Below are 21,720 nucleotides of genomic sequence, written 5' to 3'. Positions count from 1 at the left end.
TCCAAAAGCGCAAATAATGAAAAAATCATTGCTTGTTTCCAGTACATAATTAAAAAAAACTAAGTTTCTGGTTAGATTACAACGCAAATTCCAAGGTTAAGAAGTTTTGTTATGCTTTTTAACGATACCTCATACGCATAAAACTAGGTTTTTTGTTGAGCGGAGGCGCATAAATTAATTAACGCTATTAAACTGTATGGTAAATTGACCGAACAAAGACCTCGGACAGTCGAGGACGCTAAGCGTAACAATACCAAAGGACGCCACTTCAATCGCGTGTCTGCCTGAAGTTCAGTCGGTTGTGTGCTAAGACGGTGCTGATTTTCCTTGCCATTTTCGCAAATTTACAATGGCTCCTAAACGCCAAAGTACTTCCTCCGATGATAGTTCATCCAAGAAGAGGAAGGTCATCACGATGGAGGTAAAATATGACGTGTTTATACAATGTACTACCACTGCGCTGTCCAGGACTAGCTTTATGTGGGAGTACTTGGGTGGGCGTAACCTTTTTAGAGTCAAGAACACTGCCATTGCCTCCAGTACGTTTATATGGAACTGACGGAATTGAGGTGACCAAGTCCCTTGAACCTTTTTGACCTGGGAATACCCTCCCCAGCCGCTTAAGGACGCGTCTGTGTGGATGGTGACCCCTGGTGGAGGGAACTGAAGGGGTACTGACATTGATAAATTCTTGACTCTCGCCCATGGCCGAAGTCGATTCTTTAGAATCAGAGGCACTGAGGATAGTTTGTCCCTGGACCTGACGTTTGCTCGCGAGCGCCAGATTCTGGTTAGGTCTTTCAGTTTGGCTTTCATTAAGACGTTTGTCACTGATGCAAACTGGAGAGAACCCAGGATCCTTTCCTGGGCTCTCCTTGACGCTAGTTTGTGACTTAGAAATTGCTTGACTGACTTTGCTATTTCTTTCCTTTTGGTTGATGGAATCGACAGAGTGTGGGATGATAGATTCCATTGAATGCCCAGCCACTGAAAGTTTGACTCTGGAGTGAGTCTTGATTTGGTCCTGTTTATTTTGAAGCCTAGATATTCCAGGAACTTGAATCACTTTCAGAGTAGCTCTGTTGCATTCCTCGACTGTTGGGGCCCAGATCAACCAATCGTCGAGATACGCTACTACCATGATCCCTTGCGATCTGAGTTGTTGCACTACCACTTCCGCTAGCTTCGTGAACACTCTGGGTGCCACGTTGAGTCCGAATGGAACTACCTTGAAGGAGAATGTCTGGTCTCCTATCTTGAAACCCAGATACGGACGGAAGTGTCTTGCAATAGGGATATGATAGTAAGCGTCTGTAAGATCGATAGAGGTGGTGACGGCCCCACGGGGAAGTAGGGTCCGCACCTGTGAGATCGTGAGCATCTTGAACTTGTCGCAGCGGATGGCTAAGTTTAAGCGGGACAAGTCTAAGATTACCCTTCTTTTTTGTGAGCCTTTCTTTGGCACGCTGAACAAGCGACCTTGAAATTTTAATCTCTTGACTCTCGCTATAGCTCCTTTTTGAAGGAGATCGTCTGCGTACTCTGTCAATTCCTTGGAAGAAGTTGACGGAAAGGTCTGGATGGAGGTGGGTTCGTCAACCAGCTCCAACCCAGACCTTTTGACACTATGCTCTGAGCCCATTGGCTGAAGTTCCACCGGTGGCGAAAGTGAAACAGCCTCCCTCCTACCTGAAGTTCTTCATTGGTTCTGGTAACCGCCTCGGCCTCCTCTGAAGTGCTTTCCCCTGTTAAAGGGGCCTCCCGATCCTCTCCCACGAAAGGAACGCTTACCTCTACCTCCCTTACCCGAGCGGTCATACTTCTGAGAAGCTTGACTCTCGAAGGCTTGATTGTAAGCTGGAGAGATGGCGTAAGAGGTGGAGGGCTGAGGCTGAGGGGATATCACATAAATTGGCTGTGATTGACCTTTAGAAGTGGAGGGTTGGGCTGTCTGCACTAACGGTACTGTTGGAACTTGTTGAGGAAAGCGTAGTTGCTTCTTCTGGTAAGGTTGGAAACGCCTGGGTTTCTTTTGTGCCTTACCTTTAGGAGTCAGGTCTTGCCATCCTCTTAGCCGAAAGGCCCCAACGATCCTTAAGGCTCTGGTTTAACCTGGTAGCCTCTGACTGGACCTCCTTAACCATAGCTTCTGGGAAGAGATCTGCTCCCCAGATGCTAGACGAGAGTAACCTATTCGGTTCATGCCGAATGGTTGCCTCTTGTAGGACATGCTTCCTACAATTCGTCCGAGCAGTGGCAAACTCAAACAAATCTGACTGTACCGTTTGAGTCAGGGCTTTGGTCATGAGCTTAAAAATCGGTTCTGATCCATAAGCCATGGTAGCTACCTCAGGGACATAGCCATAGAATTGGATGGATTCTGGCTAGACGCGATTTTGCATCAAACTCAGCCTGAATAAGGCTATCTGGGAGCCTGGTAGCTTTTCACCAAACTGCTCCATAGCACAGTCCGGTTTGAGTTTGCCAGCTGAGAATGTATTCGGCAAGTCTTCCCACAATTCTCCAACTGAGGGGAGCAACGGAGAAGTGGGATCCGCTTCCTTCAACTGCGGTATAGGTTCCCCCTTCTGGGCCGCTGGGATGGTCGACCACCTCAGCGATCTTGGTTAGGAAACGGGAGCGTTGGTACTCTCATCCATTGTAAAAATGGTAAAGGGACTCTTAAATGGTTGTATCTTGGTGTTAGAACAATCCATGTCCTCTAAACACCTGAGCCATTCTCTCTGAGCCTGGTCTCGTGAGTAGAGGACTGTCTCCTTAGGTACCTTATCGTCCCGCACCATAGCCGACGGCGTAAGCCTTGCGTAGCCTATGAACGGAGGCTGGAGGTCTTCCGGGAAGAACTCGAAGTCCTCTATTCTTCGAGTCCCAAATTCCGGTATAGAGATGAGACCGTCCTGGAAGGGGGCGTATGACGCTACTCTCCACGGATTGTTCATAGAGAACTGAGGTAGTGAGTCATACGGAGGAAGTTGGGATCCACTCGTGTTGGACAGTGGAGGAGAGGCTAGAGGAGCTTCTCTCAGCCCGGCTATAATGGAGTCCTGGGAAGTAATCCTGTCCGACAGACGAGAGATCATTTGCTCCATGCTACTCTTAAGGCCCAAACCAACCAGGTCCCCCACCTGTTGCAACAGGCCAGCATTGGAGTCCAAAGCCGGAGCTGCTGCGGAGGTGGAGGGGAGGCTCTGAATCGGAACCAAAGGTAGCGGAACTGGTGATTCTGCCGGAGTGCGAGATCTCTCTCTGGAGGATTTACTCCTCGAGGACTTAGAGCCGGAGCTAGAAGCTTTAGACCTGGATGCCCCGGGATTCCCAGCCGGAGACTTACGGGAGGAGGATGAAGCCGAAGTCGTCTTCTTAGACGACGACGACGTCTTAGTCAAAGTCATCACCTTAGACTTGACCTTAGGTCTAACCGAAGCACCAGGAGGAGAATATATTTCGTCACCCGTAAAGCCTTGGAAGGATGGAGAGGTTGCAGGAGTAGAAGAAACAGTTACGCCCAAGGGTGACCCTTGGGTGTCCACCGTACCTACCTCGACCAACAGGTCGTCTATACCTACCATAGGTTCAACATTAATATCTAGGGTCGCGACATCGTAGAGATATCCTGGCGTCCTGATCAGTTAATGAGGTGGCCAGCTGTTGTTGGATGAAGGCGATAGTCGGATCCGCTTCTACCGGGTCGACGTATCCTGTCGCCTTGCCTCCGGGGAAGATTAGTAATGCCAACAGCTTCTCTAGGATGTAGGGCTGTCCCTTGGCGGCGTTTTTCCCAAAACCGCCGACCCAGGCCCGCAGAGTAGCCAGTGCGGTATCTCTTACCGCCGGAGCCTGAAAGAGAGGGCGTAGTTTAGATTTAAGAATCACTTAAAACTAAAACTTAAAGTATAACTTAAATTAATTGCCTTAAGTTAATATGATGAAAACTTAAGCGCTAAAAAAGAAGCGGAGCAGCTACTGGAGATGTAAAACTTACCTTCCAAAAGCTGGCTCACCAGATCGTAACATATGGTACACGTCTCATGGTACCAGACCTGGATGTCCCCGAGCGGAGTCGCGCATGGAGCATGGGACCGCAACTTCGTGTCCACAAGGGTCCTGAAGTGTGGCGGAAAACATCCGGATGCTCACAGTTGGTGGACCTGTAAGTGGGGAGACACATGAGTATCTTAAAAAAAATCACTTACAGTCTAAAGGACAGAAGAGCTCCGATGCATGCCGGAGCTCGGAAAAAATTTGGGCATAACCCCTCCCTGCATCGCCTGAATAGGCTATAATCCCGGAGAGATCCGGTAAGATATGTTAAGGGAGGGGGATGGTTTAAGGTTCTTAAGATAAACTTAAAGATAACTTAAACCTAACACACAAGCAAACCGGACTAAGTCCAGTGCGTAGCGGAGTGTAGTAACTCAGCAAAACGGTAAGGTTAGTAGAGACCCACTGTATGCTCCGGTCCACCCTACTGGGTGGACTAACAACTTTCCGCTGGATACCAGGACTCCGATCAGGAAGGAGCCCTAGTAAGATGGGAAAGAGCGAGAAGACATACAGGCTCAAGCTAGCCCGGAGCGACAAGGTAGCGCGGAGGGTGGGCAAGGCCAGTACCCCCCACACCGTACCAAACCGGCCGGAACCGAGAAGCCGGAGAGGTCGAGACCAGTCTGGTCTGTCCCGACTCCCTAGCCCCTCCGCCTGAGGGGAGAGAGGGAGGCCAGGCTCTGGGTAGATGAGGGAGCGAGCATTGGGCAGACCGAACCCGCCCCCGCCCCGCCTCTATGGAAGAGCGGGAGGGGGGGGAAGAATGACTGGACAGGCGTCTGGCTGGCCCGTGATCACGAAGTGACCACGAGGCGGTAAGACCAAATACGACAACTAAGCCTAGGACAACCACTGATCAGGGAAATGCTATCGGGAAGCATACTGAACTGAAAAGCGGAGGCAAATAAGCCCACTGGGCCGAACCAACTGATCAGAGAGCTGCTATGGGAATCAACCAGCAACCGAACTGATGAGCGGTAGTATAGGCTCAAAGAGCCAGGACCTAGGCTAAGCCAGACGCCTAACTAACCTAACAATAATAAAATACACAGTTATATAAATAAATAAATGAAAGAAAGAAAACAATATAGCAGGAGAAAAAATCCAGGAGTGTACGACTAACCCGAAGGCAAGTCTACCACTCAAAGCTAGTCAGAGGCCGATACTAAGAACCTGGACTAGGGTCTGGATAGAAGAAGCCTACGTAAGGTAAAATACATGCATGCATGACAAACCTGAGTAGACCGTACCCTAAGTAAAGCGGATAATCATAAAGAGCGAAGATAAATAAGGGGATGTTCTAGGTATGGGAGACCAAGAACGAACCCATCACGAGGCAGAACCATGCTGCCATGCTTCCGACCCCGAGGTCGTATTTATACCTAAAAAACGGCAAATACTGTCTCAGGGCCGGAAAAAACCAACTAACCGTAAATACTGAGTACTTAACTTAGCTGCTGCGATAGCTGCACGCTCCATAATAGAAAATCCAATGAAAGGGCACAAAAAACACAGAGAGAAAAATATCACAACGGCTCGTGTGCGCTAACTTGAAAGGATGGCCACCAGAGGCGCAGCAGTCGGCAGCATGGGATGGAGTAGTAGTAGTACGAGCTGCTCACTCTGTGGGTCGGCTCCCCTCTTGGAGGGATTTTGTAGTGGGAGATTTCTATTGGCATTTGGCTCGTGGTAGTGGTCTCACTCGCCTAGTGTTCATACCGACACCCTCCTGGAGGGTGAGCGAGTCAGTTATACTGACCTTTTTCTTTATTTTATTTATTCTCTGGTATGTGTTAGTACATTTACCCTAGAAATAATAGATTAAAGGATATTTCGCGCAGCGACACGAGCTGAGCCCAGAAAAGAATATATACCTTCAAGAACCATCCTTTGGCATTGAAATAACCACACTACACATCATGCAATACTTGCATGTCACACAGGTAAGGTCTCTTTAAGTTTTTATTAGTTTAAGGCATATTTCCAAGTGTCGTTCCGGCTTACGACGATTTTCGGCTTACGACGCGCCTCAAGAACAGAACCCCCCCCGTTGTCCCCGGGGTACTGCCGTATATGCCTATATATATATATATATAATATATCTATATATATTATATATATATATATATATATATATATATATATATATATACACATACATACAGTGGAACCTCGGTTTTCGTAGACTTTTTCTGACTAAATTTTATCTCGGGTTTCATACGTTTCCTCGGATTTCGTATTCTTGGAAAAGCTCCTTCCAGGCCCTACTGTGTGACTGAGCCCTGTACTGAGTACTCAAACAAAGCATCCCATCTTCTTTCGTGACCTATTCTGCCTGTTTCTCCCTGAACAAGCACCACCTCACGTACAGTCTGTATCACCACCTGTTCATTGTGTTTTGTGCTATATTTGCTCGTGAGACTGATTGCAAACAAGCCACATGGGGCAAAAGAAAGTTCTAAGCACCAGCCCTTGAATAAAAAAGGACAAAAATACGACAGAATTCAGAAAGGAACTTGTAGCGAAGTATGAAAGTGGTGCATGTGTTGGTGATCTTGCTAGGCTGTACGGCAAGTCAAGTGTCAACAATCAGCTCTATCCTAGCTAAGAAATATGAAATTAAGACAGCCGATGTTGCGAAAGGGGTTACTTCATTAACAAAACAGATTGCAACTGGTGGAAGATGTAGAAAAGCTTTTGTTAGTGTGGATAAGTGAAAAACAATTACAGTAATGGGGGATAGTGTGTCTGAAGCAATCATTTGTGAAAAGGCTAGGGTGTTGCATGCTGATCTAAGTATGAAAATGGCAACAACAATTTCTGCTGTTAGTGATTTCAAGGTCAGCATAGTGCCGTGTGGCATGGGGAGCTGCGAGTTCTGACAACTGTGCTGCTGAAGAATTTGCACAAGAATTCAAGGAATATCTTGAGGCTGAAGGATTCCTCCCTCAACAGGTCTTCTATTGTGATGAAACAGATGTTTTGGGAAAAAAATGCCAAAGAGGACCTACATCACGCAGGAGGAAAGTTCATTACCAGGGCACATGCCTATGAAGGACAGGCTAACTTTCTTGTTCTGTGGAAATGCCAGTGGGGATTTCAAAGTGAAGCCCCTACTGGTGTATCACTCTGAAACTCTCCGAGTGTTTAAGAAAAACAATGTTACTAAGAACAAACTGCCTGTGGTGTGGAGGGCAAACAAAAAGCATGGGTTACGAGGCAAATTTTCATTGAGTGGGTCAATGAAGTGTTTGGCCGTATGGCAAAAAAATAAAAATACCTCCAGGATAATCAGTCGCCCCTCAAGTGAACCCCTGGTAATGGACAATGCTCCTGCGCATCCTCCTGGCTTGGAAGGCCAGTTGTTGGATAAATCTAAATTCATTACACTGAAGTTCTTGTCCCCTAATACCACTCCTCTCATCCAACAACTTCAAGAAACTTTATACAAAGTCATTGTTCCAAAGATTCTTTGAAGTGACCTCAGACACCGAATTGACCTTAAGAGAGTTCTGGAAGGACCACTTCAGTATCTTTAGTTGCATAAATCTTATAGATAAGGCTTAGCAGGGAGTGACTTCCAGGGTAATGAACTCTTCTTGGAGAAAATTGCCAGTGAGAAGATTGCTATCATCACGTGATTTATGTGGCTCGACTTGGAACCTCCTCTGTTTAGGCAGTGAACTATCACTGCACTGTCCAGGACTAGTCTGATATGAATAATCCTGGCCGGAGCTAGTCGCTTCAGGGTCAGGAAAATGGCCATTGCTTCTAAGATGTTGATATGGAACTGGCGGAATACTGTCGACCATGTTCCTTGAACCTTCTTGTACTGAGAATAGCCTCCCCATCCCCTCAGAGAGGCGTCTGTGTGGACTACTAGAGACGGCGGGGGAAATTGGAGCGGTACTGATTTGGAAAGTCTCTTGACTGTCATCCATGGACGAAGTCTTTTCCTTAGTATCAGCAGAATTTTAAAGAGATATCAGAAACAAGTGTCTCTGAACAGCTTTGTTGCGCGACAGGGGTCCAATGACTCTCAAGCTGTTCCTATTGCCAGTAAAAAATGAAACGGGGAAGTAACCTCAGACTGTACCACTAAAAAACCTAGACAAGTAACCCTGGATAGATTCTTGATACCTGAAGTCCTTCAGGAGGATGATTCCCCTTCCAAACAATAACATCTCCTCCCTCTCCATCTTCATATGGTAAAGGTAAGAGTGATGTTAAATGTTCAGTATTCGTTTTATTATTCATTTGTATTTATTTCTCATTGTTTTCTATATGTAAAACTGTGTTTATTCCCTATAATATGTATTTTGTGCTAGTATTTTTGGGGGTCTGGGATGCATTAATTATATTTACATTTTTCCTTAAGGGAATTATTGTTTTGGTTTTTGTACGTTTCGGACTTCGTGGGAGGTTCTGGAACTGACTACGTATGAAAACCAAGGCTCCAATGTATATACTGTAACTGATCATAAATGAAAAAAATAAGACTCCAACTCTCACACAGGATTTAAACTGTGGCATTGGCATCCTAGCTGCAGGTACACTGTTTTTGCCAACCTCAACATTAACACGAGAGAGTAAAAATTCTGTCTATAAGTATAGTTAATGGATTCTTTCTGAAGCTTTCAATGATCATGAAGTTCGATTGGTCTCACTAACAAAAACTGAAGTTATGGCAATGCTATTTCGAAGATCATAATTAAAGGCAATCCAAAACTATTTGCAAAAAATTAATGAATAAAAAAACTTTAAATTAAATTAGTAGAGGTGTCAAGGTACATGCAACTTTCATGATGATATAGTTCAAAAGATTTTCAATAAACAAAGAGATCTAGGAAGCACTGGTATGGTCTACCAATAAACTGATAATTTAAAGAAATTCATCAAGTTTTTACCCAGTTGTCACAATATAAAAATGACAAGAAAACTGTTACACTTCAAAGCATTTGTGCAATTTAAAAAAATTATTTATTACTAAGGATTTAGGCTTACCATATACCAAGAAATTTGTGTATTTAAATTATTTTTCAGAAAGGTGAGCAAGTAATAGAGATAAAGCCATAGGTTTTCAAAAATAAACTACAAAAAAATAGTTTAGCTAATCACTACAACAACACTATCTTTACATACTCCATTCTGCAGCTGTTCTTAAAATGCTTATAAAACTGGTGGTGCCTTATTAATGTACTATCATGGTAATGTCATGTGAATACATACGTCCCACACTTTACTGGTGAAGCATCACTGACTCCTTGTCCTATCACTAACAGCTTTCCTTTACTTTGGACCAACAAAAGCAGCTTATATTCTCAAATAAGCTTTCATTAGTATATTGAGAAACAAGACGGGTATTCAATTTAAAAATAACAAGGTTAATTCAACAATTCTGCTTGCAATGGAATATCACCTTACTTAAAAAATATATTCTTCAATACCACTATAATCCTTTGCTTATGTAATTAACAGAAAAATACACAGAAAGAGAACTGCATTACTCTTCCTGAAAAAATTCCCTTAAAACTTCAAGATTACAAGAGATCTTTGATGAATTGTTCACTATCATAAAAGGAAAAATAGTAACCGATAGTATATGCATCAAGTATACTACTACTCTAAAAATGCATTTATTTAACTTTTCTTTGGAAAACAAATCAGGAAAAATTCAACTTGATTGTATATTCTAGTAAATCTAGTAAACTATACAGCTGCTCACCTCTCTGCTAACAAAGCCTTTAACTGTTCTGCCAAACTCAGTTGCTGAGGAGTGCGATTGGCTAAATGTGCAGCCAAGCTAGCAGACTCGGAAATTTCAGCACGGTTGACAGGCAGCACTCGAGCAACTGGTGGGGGGTGGCGATATGGGATTTCAGGACGGGATTCTGAACGGGACTCAAAAACATGAGTATCTACTGCACCACTAAGGGATCGGGGAGGTAATCCTGTGGACGGGTCAGAAGGAGCCAAAGGTTGGCGAGGAATTCCAAACTGGGTAGGAGGTGGCTGGTATGGGGGTGGGGGACTACCTAAATAACTTATGTTACCCATTGTTGCTTGGCTGTATGATGGTGGCTGGGTAGATTTGGCTTGGTTACTACTACTGTTAAAGGAAGAATTTTGAAGTATCTGGGGAGAACTAATGGCAGGTTGAAGAGGACTTTGAGGTTGATGAACAGGACTTTGGGGGAAGGAAATTTCTTGGGGTTCAGCTGACCTCCGGCTTCCTTGGTCCATCTGAGTATCTTGCGAGGTTTCTCCTGCAGCAGCATGTTTCTGAGCTTCTGGTAGATCATCGTCCAAGCTACTGTCATCTAAACTTTGATCCTGGAAAATAAAATTTTAATTCTATAACCAATTCACTTTCAAAGGTTATCAAAGTTTCCTGGTAAACACTATCAAAACAAGAAATACAGTGGGAATAACAACATTCACGATGGATACATACCTTGACAAAAGGAATCGAGTCAAAATAGAAAAAAAATACACTTATAATTACAGTATGCTGATGAACAAGTGATGCAGAGGACATGTAGTTATATAATTACTTGGTAATTACATAACTTGCATATATAAAATCAATATTTACCTTTTTGACATTTCAAAGAGATCAACAGGGAAAACAGTTTTTATAATGAGACAACTACTAGAAAAGTACCACACTAAGCAAAAGAGAATACAGGCAGTCCCCGGGTTACAACAGGTTCGGCTTACGACGTTCCGAGGTTAAGGGGCTTTTAAATTATATTCATCAGAAATTATTTCCATGGTTACGACGCATGTTCCAGTGTTACGATGCCTACAACTCTCATCTGGCAGAAGAAATATGACACCAAAAATGCAAAATAATCAATATTTCAAGGTTTTTTTATGCAAAATGCAATAAGTATGCAGTGTACATAGTTTTGAATGCACCCAACGGGTTACAACGCGTCTCAAGAACGGAAACCCTGTCGTAACCCGGGGACTGCCTGTACACAATACAATGCATACCTGTGAATCTTGAAAAGGTATTTGACAGAGTATATACCTGTACATTTGGCATTTTTTGCAGCATACCTCTAATTCTAGCTTTACTGCTTTTTGCCTATTCAATTTTTCATCTATTTCCTTCTATATCTTCCTGCTGGTAACATTCATACTCATAATTTTTACACCTTATTCAAAATAAATCCTTCAGTTGAACCCTATGAGAGTCCAACAGTGTGCCCAAGTAGTTTCATTAAATTATTTAATAATAATAATAATAATAATAATAATAATAATAATAATAGTATAGTATAGTATAGTATAGTATAGTATAGTATAGTATAGTATAGTATACTATAGTATATTTGTTTGTCCTTAATACTTAGGAAGGGGTAGATTACAGTTTAGTTGGCCAAGCCGCGCAACGCCCTTTTTGCCCGGCCCATAATCACTCCGCCACCGTAAGTAGTTCACGGAGCCGACCCTGCCTGAACATGCCGTGACCCGTAAGTCTTTCAAAACTTTCGCCAAAACAAACGGCCGCATCTTGTTTGTATCCGTCCGCCGATTACCTAGCAGACGAAAACCGTGGCCAACTAAACTGTAGGAGCTCCATTATTTATTATCAGTTTTTATAAGAATCCTACTAATTCTTGATTTTATGCTAGGCCTCTTTTATTAATTTCTACTGCCTATACCAAGACAAAACCCTTAGCCAGGTCGCGCAACACCTGCCTGACCCTTAATCCCTCCGCCAAGCTAAGTAGTTCCCTGACTTGACCCTACCCGACCATGATTCGACCCCAGGGCCAGTATGTTCCTTTGTGTCAGCATATAAACATTCATCATGTTCGCTTCCACGTTGTATCCCGTGCACGTGCAATTTGCTGCCGCCATTCCAGTTACTATACCGGACCTTGTAATTCTTTGCCATGACGAACGATCCCAGCCAGAAAGAAAAGAAGAATTGCGTTCCCGAAGACTCGGATGATTCCGATTTCCAACTCTAAGCTTGACTTTATTTCTGGGGGGACTCGGGCCGAGCATGGATTTGACACCTCCCAATATTAAGGTAAGTTAATCGATGTATCTAAGATATGTTCATTTGTTAAGGTTGAAACCAAGTAGGTAATATATGCAGGTCGGTGTTTTTATTGGCAAGTGGAAGTCAGGGCTGTTCACCGTATCCGAACATTCACGTGCACTAGCAGTCCACGTGTTCGAACTATGAACTCGGACATGATTTAATCCATGTATTCTAGCAAATATTAAGTGTGTTTACATATCCATAAGAAGTTACCGGTGCCAGTCATGTCCGTGTGATGGCGATTGCTTCATAGCAAAGAAAGATAAAGTTAAGGAAAACACATTTTCGAGAAGTTCGGCAGCAAGGAGGCATTAGCGCATTGTGTTGGAGGTGCCTGTTCTCATGATGGTTCTAGAATCGGCAGAAGTGTTGTGGAACTTGACAGGTGCTGACGTGAAGTGAGAAACACGGCGATTTCTGATGCAATGCCTCGTCTGGATTCATCTAAGAAGTTCCGGTAACCTCAGGAGTCTGTGACGCTCGCCGTAGGCCCCGCCCCCAGAATGCTGTATAAATACGACGGATGAAGTAGGAGAAAGAGAGATCATCAGTTAGTCACAGAGAGATATCCTCAGTAAGAGCCACAGATTCAATTATCAGCGAGAGATCAGCAGCAGCAGAGATCATCCGAGAGAGATAAGAGAAAAAGGGACCGACAAAGGATCAGAAGAAAAGTTGCTCGAGAGTTGGTTGAATTTTGGTCAAGCCATCTTCAGGAGTGGACGACTGAGTTATTTCGACGTTGGGGGAGACTTCAGGGAAGAGACGTTCTGCTAGAGGTTTTGGGCAGTTCCTGCCCCTCATGTATCAAGAGTAGACATTATTTTCTGCAATACGGAGTCAAGAAGACGTCAGCAATCGCAGTTCTCCTTTTGTGAAGCCATCGTTTCGAGTTGCCAAACCGGCCGGCAAGTACTTCCATTCCCTCACTGTTCCCCCAGTCCATGCAGTGCAAGATTCTATTTTTTTTTATGTAAATAGGAGATACCATTCTGCATTTATCTTTGTTAGTAAGCTTGTAAATAAACCTTTGTTGTGTTAGTGTTCCTATCTATATTTGTATCCCCAGTCCCAGTTTCAACTGTTGGTGTTGAAAATTTTGTTGTTTTTATTTATTTCATATCGAACCTGAAGCGGACCTCTCTCAGAGGCTGTAACAGTCCGAATGTACAAGTAACGATGCATGTTAATGAAATGATCGCTAAAATGGTAGCATTACAATGCTTGCTTACAGAACTCGCCATAGGTTAGGGTGGTTCGTTTGGTTAGGTCACAATCACTGTTTCCATACCATACTGGGGTCGCCCCCGCCCAGGTTACGGCACGCGACCTAAGTGTGGTTAGGTTGGTTCCTTTGGTTAGGTTGTAATCACTGTTACCATATCATACTGGGGGGTCGGCCCCCGGCCTGGTAAGGGTACGCGCCCTAAGTATGGTTAGGTTGGTTCCTTTGGTTAGGTCGCAATCACTGTTAACATATTATAGTACTGGGTCCAGCCCGGCCAGGTAAGGGCACGCGGCCTAAGTCTGGTTAGGTTGGTTCATTTGGTTAGGATCAGTTCAGTTGGCCAGGTAGCGCATCTCATGCATGAACGTTCTCTTAGGCTAATAGCGCATATGTTCGGTCTACGAATGTTGAGTAGGGGGACAGTTTAGTTACCTAGGCCACTCATCTCATGAACCGATTAACTAGCAGGCGATAACCTTAGCCAACTAAACTGAGTAGGGGGGACAGTTTAGTTGACCTGATCGAATGCGGAACGAATGTAGAATAGGGGGACAGTTTAATTACCTAGGCTACTCACCTCATGAACCGATCAACTAGCAGACGTTAACCTTGGCCAACTAAACTGAGTAGGGGGACAGTTTAGTTAGCCTGACCGAACGGGGAACGAATGTAGAGTAGGGGGTCATCCACACAGCTATTTCGTGATTTTCCTGGTGTTCATTGTCGTCGTGTGTATTCCCCCACCCAAAAACCCCGGTTTCCCAATAGATCCCCCCCTTACCGGTTTTAAGGAACTTTTACCCATTCTCGTGTGTTCTCCCCCCACCCAAAAACCCCAGATCCAAACAGGGTCCCCCATTACCGTTTTTATAGGTTTTTGGGTTTTATATTACTACACAGGTTTTCGAAACTAACGCCAAAACAAATGGCCACCATCTTGTTTGTATTCGTCCACCGATTACCTAGCAGACGAAACCTGTGGCAAACTAAACTGTAGGCGCTCCCTTAGGAATGAGCATCACATCCTCTGAACTGACATCAGTGAATAGATCTAGGGATGTGGATGAGTGGTCAACCCTGGCCTCAGTCCTGTACCAACCAAAGTAGGTACTTGATGGAAGAAATATGGGGAGTCTATTTACTAAAAACCTGAAGATCTAGAGACCAAAGACAACACTGACCTTGGGAATATAGTTTCTCAGCCAGTAAGGAATGCTTTGTAGTGTGATGAGTATGCATTCTTCAATAACAAAGAAATGCATGCCCAAAACAAAGAGAAAGGCAGGAGTAAGTATATTTGAGATCTAAAGGAATACAACTGAAATTCACTTTTCTAAAGACCAATAAATTATTGAGTTTCGAATAAGTTTCAACCAAACACTTTCAAATGAAAGTTTCCAATTGAAGATTTTCTGTGGTTAGCACACTTTAACCTAAAAATAATACTTTCAAATCAATATGTATAAAAATAGCAGGAAATAATTTTAAATGGACATGGCTGTTACAAGGCAATGTTCTCCCATCATGTAACAACCAAGTGGTATGAGTGATACACAGATTTACTAAATATAATTGATGACAATCACAGGACTTTTTTCCCCACTAGAGAAGGTTTCTGAAGAATCTGAACTCCCAAAGATTTCATGACAACCTGATTTCCTTTCAAATTTAAGAGAGAGATTTTTGGGATGTTACTCCATTGGCTTTTGTACCCCATGTTGGCCATCTAACTATTAGTTTTACCAAGAAAGGTGGTCCAGATGTATTACTTAGTGTAATGAAAGGGTGCTCCTCCATTTGAAATGTCTATAATTGTTGAAGTGAACTTCTTATTGTTTTTATAGATTATGTAATGTGATTATCAATGCTGGCGAATGCTATCACAGTTTTCAAGGGTCTTCAGTCAGGAAGGGTAATGATCGTGACATTTCAAACTTGCTCCATCCTTTCAGCCAGTTGACTTCCAGGTGAACAGTAAAACCCATATAACTGGAATTTTGGCTTGTACTGCACAGCCTGTCCAGGCCTCCATATGAACCTTGAAATCTCATGTCAGACTATTCTCCTTTGTATCCTGAGCTGAGGTGTGTGTTGCCATGTAGTCATTTATGGCTCATTCAAGTGATCTGGAGTTCCTCGTTGGCCGAGTAGTTTTTGCGCTCATCTACCAATCCGGTGGTCCAAAGTTCAATTCTCGACTCAGCCAACGTGGAAGCAGAGGAATTTATTTCTGGTGACAGAAATTCATTCCTCCATATAATATGGTTTGGATCCACAATAAACTATAGGTCCCGTTGCTAAGTAACCAATTTTTCCCAGCCACATAAAAATATCGAATCCTTCGGGCCAGCCCTAGGAGAGCTGTTAATCAGCTCAGTGGTCTGGTAAAACTAAGATATATGTACTTAACTTGAAGTGATCTGAACGCTTTCCACAAAATTTGTTCAAATATCATAGCTCGAAATAACGATCATCATGATATGCCACAGTACTAGTCCTCTTAAGTCACTATTACACCCCAAGGATGTGTGCCACTACAAAAGGGTTAAAGACAGTGCTTTTGCTACATCTGGCCTCCTCCAGGCATGTATGAAAGCTTAACATCCTAGTGGGAGAGGTCTCCGCCAAACTTTCTATTCAGATTACCCAGACCTGATGATGGCTTCTTTGGTAACTCTTCTATCTAGTGTATGTGAAATAAGGTCTCATCTTCAACATAACCAAGAATTTTGTTATGCTCCACCTTGCCTCTTTATTCACAGAGGTCACTGGAAGTCTTTTAATTTTGAAGAACATGATTTTCTTTAGACTGTCTGGTGAAGTCTCAGGATATATAGATGTTTTGAAGGTGGATCTTGTCAGTTACGATTAGCACTTTGTAAGTGCTCTCCCCCTTCTCATTTTCATACTGGGACCAGTTGTCATGACAAGCTATGTTCTTTAGATGGGAAGGGATAAACCTCTCATGCCCTCTTTTTCACCCTCATGATATCGTCACTCATGTTCAGGGCAAATTTTAGACATGATTAATCTAGGGAACCTGTCTTTGCAATCATGTTGCTGATGAGTGCCAGGCCATTTGCTGTTTTATCTATAATGTGATGTTAGCAGACTTAATGCCCATACAAACTTGGCCATCCATGCCCATTTAGGGAGGGTTGATTAATCATATATTCTTACCTATAACTCCCCTTTGTTAACTTCCTGCCCATTTTGTTCTCTCTCCTACATTGCAATTCAAACACAATATGATGAATGTTAAAGTAATGAACAAATATTCTTTTCATAGTACAAGTATTTACACAAACCCATTTGTCACACAAGAGTGCCCTCCTCCCTTCACCATGCTCCTCTTTGCTTCTTGGGGGGCACAAAAGAATGAAGGGTAACTAAGTGTCACTGGCAGAGAGAAGTGCAATGATGACATCTAGTTTACATCTGTTGCAAGTTAACTCCATTGCAAGGAAAAAAGTAATGGGTACATGAATACGCAATGGCTTTATAGGAAAAATATTTTATATTATTATATCTTTCATAATATAATTACACTCATGATAGGAAGTCATAAAGAATAGAGTAGGAAAAATGGTCAAAAACACCTCAGAAATAAGAAACAAGGAAAATCTAAAAATGAAGAGTAATATTTCACTGTTGAAAATGTCAAATGATGTTACAAACTGAGGAGGATGCATGATGTGGTACGTACAGGCAGACCCCCAGTTATCGGCAGACTCAGTTAATGGTGATCCAGTTTAATGGCACTTGTCTAACTCCATAAAATCGGCAATTTTTGGCGCCATAATACACCAAGTTCTGGTTACTGGCATTGATAACATACCGAACAGAGGTGCCATTAACAAGTTTTCGGCGCCATCACCCACTTACTGGTGCCATAAATCACCAAGTTTCGGTTAATGGCAGTTTTTGCTTATCGGCACCCTGCTGATAACCTGGGTTGCCTGTATTCATATGTTTTAAAGAGAAACCTCAACCTCTATGTTATGATAATAATTTCTCATCAGTATGTGCTGCATACAGTGGCCCAACTTGTTAAATAATAATGCTATAAAAGGTAACTATACTCTGTTTTTTTACCATCTGTCCATCCACCTGTGGTGCTTGCGCATGGTAACACTGCGTCCCGAGCTTTAAATAATATCCTATTTCGAATATTAACAGTGTAATTCGCATAAATTATTAAAGCACTTTACAGTTACAAATGTACACCAAGATGTCTTTTTATTTACCTAAAAGTTACACAGCGTAACTTTTAAAGCCCGGGACGCAGTGTTACCATCCGCGACCACCACAGGCGAATGGACAGATGGAAAAAAACAGAGTATAGTATTTGTACACTGCATTAACACATAAATTTTGCATACTGATTTACTGGTTTACTTGCTGCATTATTAATAAATATGAATAACTGTTATTAAATATGCATTGAAGAAGAGTACTGAACACTGAAAAAAACCTCTCATAGGCCTGGTTGCTGTCTGTATAAAAACACTCAAAGAAGTCAATATTTTGTGGAAGTATAATTTCTTTTTGCATGGAGGAAATTTTTTATTAATTTATCTGATCTCACCTGACTGCCAGCACTACTCATGCTGGTTGTCTTCTTAAGGGATGGTAAATGTCGATTAGCCAAACCTCCTCTAGCAGCAAGCTCTCCCTTAGCTCTGCTAGCCGAAACATCCAGTAACTCGTGAGGTGGGACAGCTTCATCTAACTCTTCCTTCACTGGTAACTGTAAGGATCATGCCATTCACCATGCTGGATATTCTCATAACTATATTATTTTTAAAAACTTACATCACATCTAACATTTTGATACATTATAGAAAATTTTCAAGTCATATATGTATACATTACTGTGATGATATTCAGTGATCACAGGAACTACCATTCATGTAATGATCAAGTCATAAAATATAAGAAGCCTTAGCATATAAATATAAATATTAATAATTAGGTCATTCTCTCTTCAAAATAATGTTTATGGCACAATCAATTCACATAAATAACAGGATAACATGCCAAATATGTTAAATTTACACAAAAACTAGAAACTCATATTACAGCGTTGTCTAATGTAATAGCAAGATACATTACAAATCTGCATAATTATAATTTCTATAAAATGCTGTATGTCTTGTATACAAGTCTATAAATTACATAAATTATTTTCACTAACAGAAAGTTTAAAAAAATTAAAAATATATTATTTATGGTGCATCACTATGCTGTGACCGGAGATAGCGAGTTAAAAGCCCCAATAATGTATATGATGCTTCATTTTTCGAAAATACCAGGTTAAAAACAGGGAGCTTTCAACTGTTTGCACAAAGGTCCTCTTCAGCCAGCTGAAGAGGACCGCTGTGCAAATGGTTGAAAGCTCCCTGTTTTTAACCTTTTTGTATTTTTGAAAAACACAGTATATGTCATATACATTATTGTGGCTTTTAACTCACAAAATATAGTATTGTAAAAGATAATAATTAATTTGGCATTCAACATATACAAAATAACAAAATTATCCTGTATGTACTACTGTACCATTAATATCTTACATAACATGAAAAAATTATATAATAAAAATTTCAATACTGTACATAGAAAAAGATCTTGTAATTACCATTAACATTTAGTGCTTGCAGTAACAGCCATGAAAATATTTTACATTGAAAGTGATGGAAATAATTTATAATGAAGACATTAATAAGATTATGGAACCATAGCCAAATATACTATCATAAGGGATTTTGACAAAGGAAAAATCTATTTCTGGGGGAAGAACTGTGTCGCCCGGTGTAATGTTCCTATAGCACTCATTTCTAGGTATAAATAACTGCTAAATATACCAGAGAAAAAAGCCATATGGAATGCTGGAGTTACTACCCCCATCTCGCTCACCCTCATAGAATGTCGGTATAGCACAGGAGCGAGTGGAAGCCACTACCACAGATACTTTGCCAAGTAGAAGTCTCCTCTCTCAAAATTCCTCTCTAGAGAGGTGCCATTACAACGTCTACCTTCCGATCGCTACCACTACCTCTGCCAGAAACCCTCATTCCTGAAATACGCACCCAAGCTTGGGCCAGCTAAAGGGTGGGAAAAAGGAAAAGAGAGGGATGGGTTCACCGGGCGACACAGGTCTTCCCCCAGAAATAGATTTTTCCTTTGTCAAAATCCCTTTTCTGGGTTCGACCTGTGTCGGCTGGTGAAATAGTAGCAGAGAATTAGCCATACAAGCTTGGTAAACAAAACTTTTTATGAAAGGAAAATAGAATGTTCTTAAAGTTACTGTTTTAATAACCAGTGTAAGAATAGCAAATTACAAATGGCAAAAAAGCACTTAATATGACCAAATCCATACTATCCTGGGAAAAAACAACAGGTAATGAACATAAAAACAAATATAATAATGAACTATGTACATGTACAGGAGTGGGTTGATGAGCAATCCAGTCTGGAACATAAGGCAGAAAGGCAGGGATTACAAGCGAGGCAGGTAGGTGAGAGTGAGTACCAAAAGATAATTAATAGCAAAATAATAGAATACAGATATAGAGTTACATAAGTAGGCCGTATCAGGGGAGACAATGCTCCCTGCAGCCCCTGCCGAATATTTAAGGGCCTCTAGATTTTTCAGATAGTGGCGTTTAAATACTGTCGGGGATTTCCAACCTGTATATATTTTAAGATCCTCGAAGTTCATATTATGAAAATAATTAACTGAGGTAGCCACTGCCCGGATATCATGGACATGAGGGACTGAATCCGGATTGGCTTGTTTAATAAAATAAAGAATTTGTTGTCTGATTGCCTTCATTCTCTCTAATAAAAAGAGGACCTGAAGACCTTTTAGAAGTTCTGCCCAGATATGATTTTAATGTAACAATAGGAAATAATGATGGGTCCTGTGGGAGAGGGACAATCTTCCATGGAGACCACCTGTTTTGTGGGTCTTCATTCTTTGTTAAGAATTTCCGATCTGGAGAGAGCAGAACTTCTCCTGACGGGAGGAAATCAATATGATTTGGTTCTCTAGAGAGAGCCAACAGTTCAGATATTCTGGTGCCCTGGCCAGACTCATTAAAAATAATGTTTTCCTGAGAAGGGTTATATATGAGCATGATTTGTTATCAGCATCTGAAGCCAACCTGAGTACGTCATTCAAAAACCGGGAGACCGTGTGAGGGTGATCCACCGGTCTCAGCCGAGCACATGCTCGAGGGATAGACGAGAAGTACGAACCTGTTAAATCAATATTAAAGCCAAACTGAAATATCTTCCTCAAGGCAGATTTAGTCGTAGTAATGGTACTAGCAGCTAGGCCTTTTTTGAACAGTTCTAAAAAATGAAATTGCCAGATTTGTAGTCATCTTCTGGACATTTGATTCTCTTTTGTCTGACTCCACGAACAGGGTGTTTAGCGGGTCAATACTAGCATCCTTCTGTGCCACAAACTTCATGAAGTCCATAAAGTTAAGGTATTCAGAATTCTTGAGGAAGCTGACACAGTCCGAGTTTGTACTATTTGAGTCAGTTTTGGGTTGGGAATCCGTCTGGGACGGAGTTTCAACTCTAGTAGAAGAGGAAACCAATTGCTCTTCGGCCAGTTGGTTGCTACCAATGCTACCTGTCCTCTGAACGATCTGAGTTTGTGCAGGACTTTCAGCAAGAGGTTTATTGGCGGAAATAGGCAAATCTTCTGCCAATTGTTCCAGTCTATGGACATCGCATCTGTGGCAAGAGCCAGAGGATCCAGATTGGTAGCCACATAACACGGAAGTTTGTGATTGGCTCCGTGGTGAACAGGTCTACCTGAAGGCCCGGGATTTGTTGGCAAATCAAATGGAATGATTTTGCGTCAAAGGACCACTCCAACTCCAGCGGAGTTGTTCTGGATAGAGAGTCTGCAATGACATTCCGTACTCCTGCCACGTGAGTAGCTGACTGGTGCCAATGATGTTTCATTGCCAACGAAAATATTGCAATCATCACATGATTTATTTGGCTCGACTTGGAGCCTCCATGTTTATGCAATGAACTATCACTGTGCTGTCCGAGACTAGTCTGATATGAATGTTCCTGGCCGGAGCTAGTCATTTCAAGGTCAGAAATATGGCCATTGCCTCTAGTACGTTGATGTGGAACTGGCGGAATGTTTTCGACCACGTTCCTCGAACCTTCTTGTACTGGGAGAAGCCCCCTTCGGCTCAGAGAGGCGTCCGTGTGGACTATCAGAGACGGCGGGGGAAATTGTAGTGGCACTGATTTGGAAAGACTCTGGACTTCCGTCCATGGACGGAGTCTTTTCCTTAATATTGGCGGAATCAAGGAGATTTTGTCTCTGAAC

At 42.3% G+C, this 21,720-nt stretch overlaps 1 protein-coding gene across 28 annotated transcripts in view; it reads right to left on the bottom strand.

Annotated features, from left to right (window-relative positions):
* LOC135210852 (uncharacterized) overlaps positions 1–21,720 on the bottom strand; it is a 741,193-nt gene that overhangs the window by 94,598 nt on the left and 624,875 nt on the right. For 23 of the 28 annotated variants that reach the window (XM_064243740.1, XM_064243745.1, XM_064243741.1 and 20 more), the window contains 2 exons: positions 17,944–18,105; positions 9,791–10,398 (listed from right to left, as the gene is read on the bottom strand). In XM_064243740.1, the coding sequence (XP_064099810.1) occupies positions 9,791–10,398; positions 17,944–18,105 (770 nt within the window). Of the gene's footprint in view, positions 1–9,790; positions 10,399–17,943; positions 18,106–21,720 lie in introns of those variants that run through there. The other 5 variants (XM_064243737.1, XM_064243738.1, XM_064243739.1 and 2 more) reach the window with 2 other exon arrangements.

The sequence above is a fragment of the Macrobrachium nipponense genome, chromosome 4 (assembly GCF_015104395.2).
Source record: "Macrobrachium nipponense isolate FS-2020 chromosome 4, ASM1510439v2, whole genome shotgun sequence".
In the NCBI taxonomy this organism is placed as follows: domain Eukaryota; kingdom Metazoa; phylum Arthropoda; class Malacostraca; order Decapoda; family Palaemonidae; genus Macrobrachium; species Macrobrachium nipponense.
This window is presented reverse-complemented; position numbering and strand designations above follow the sequence as displayed.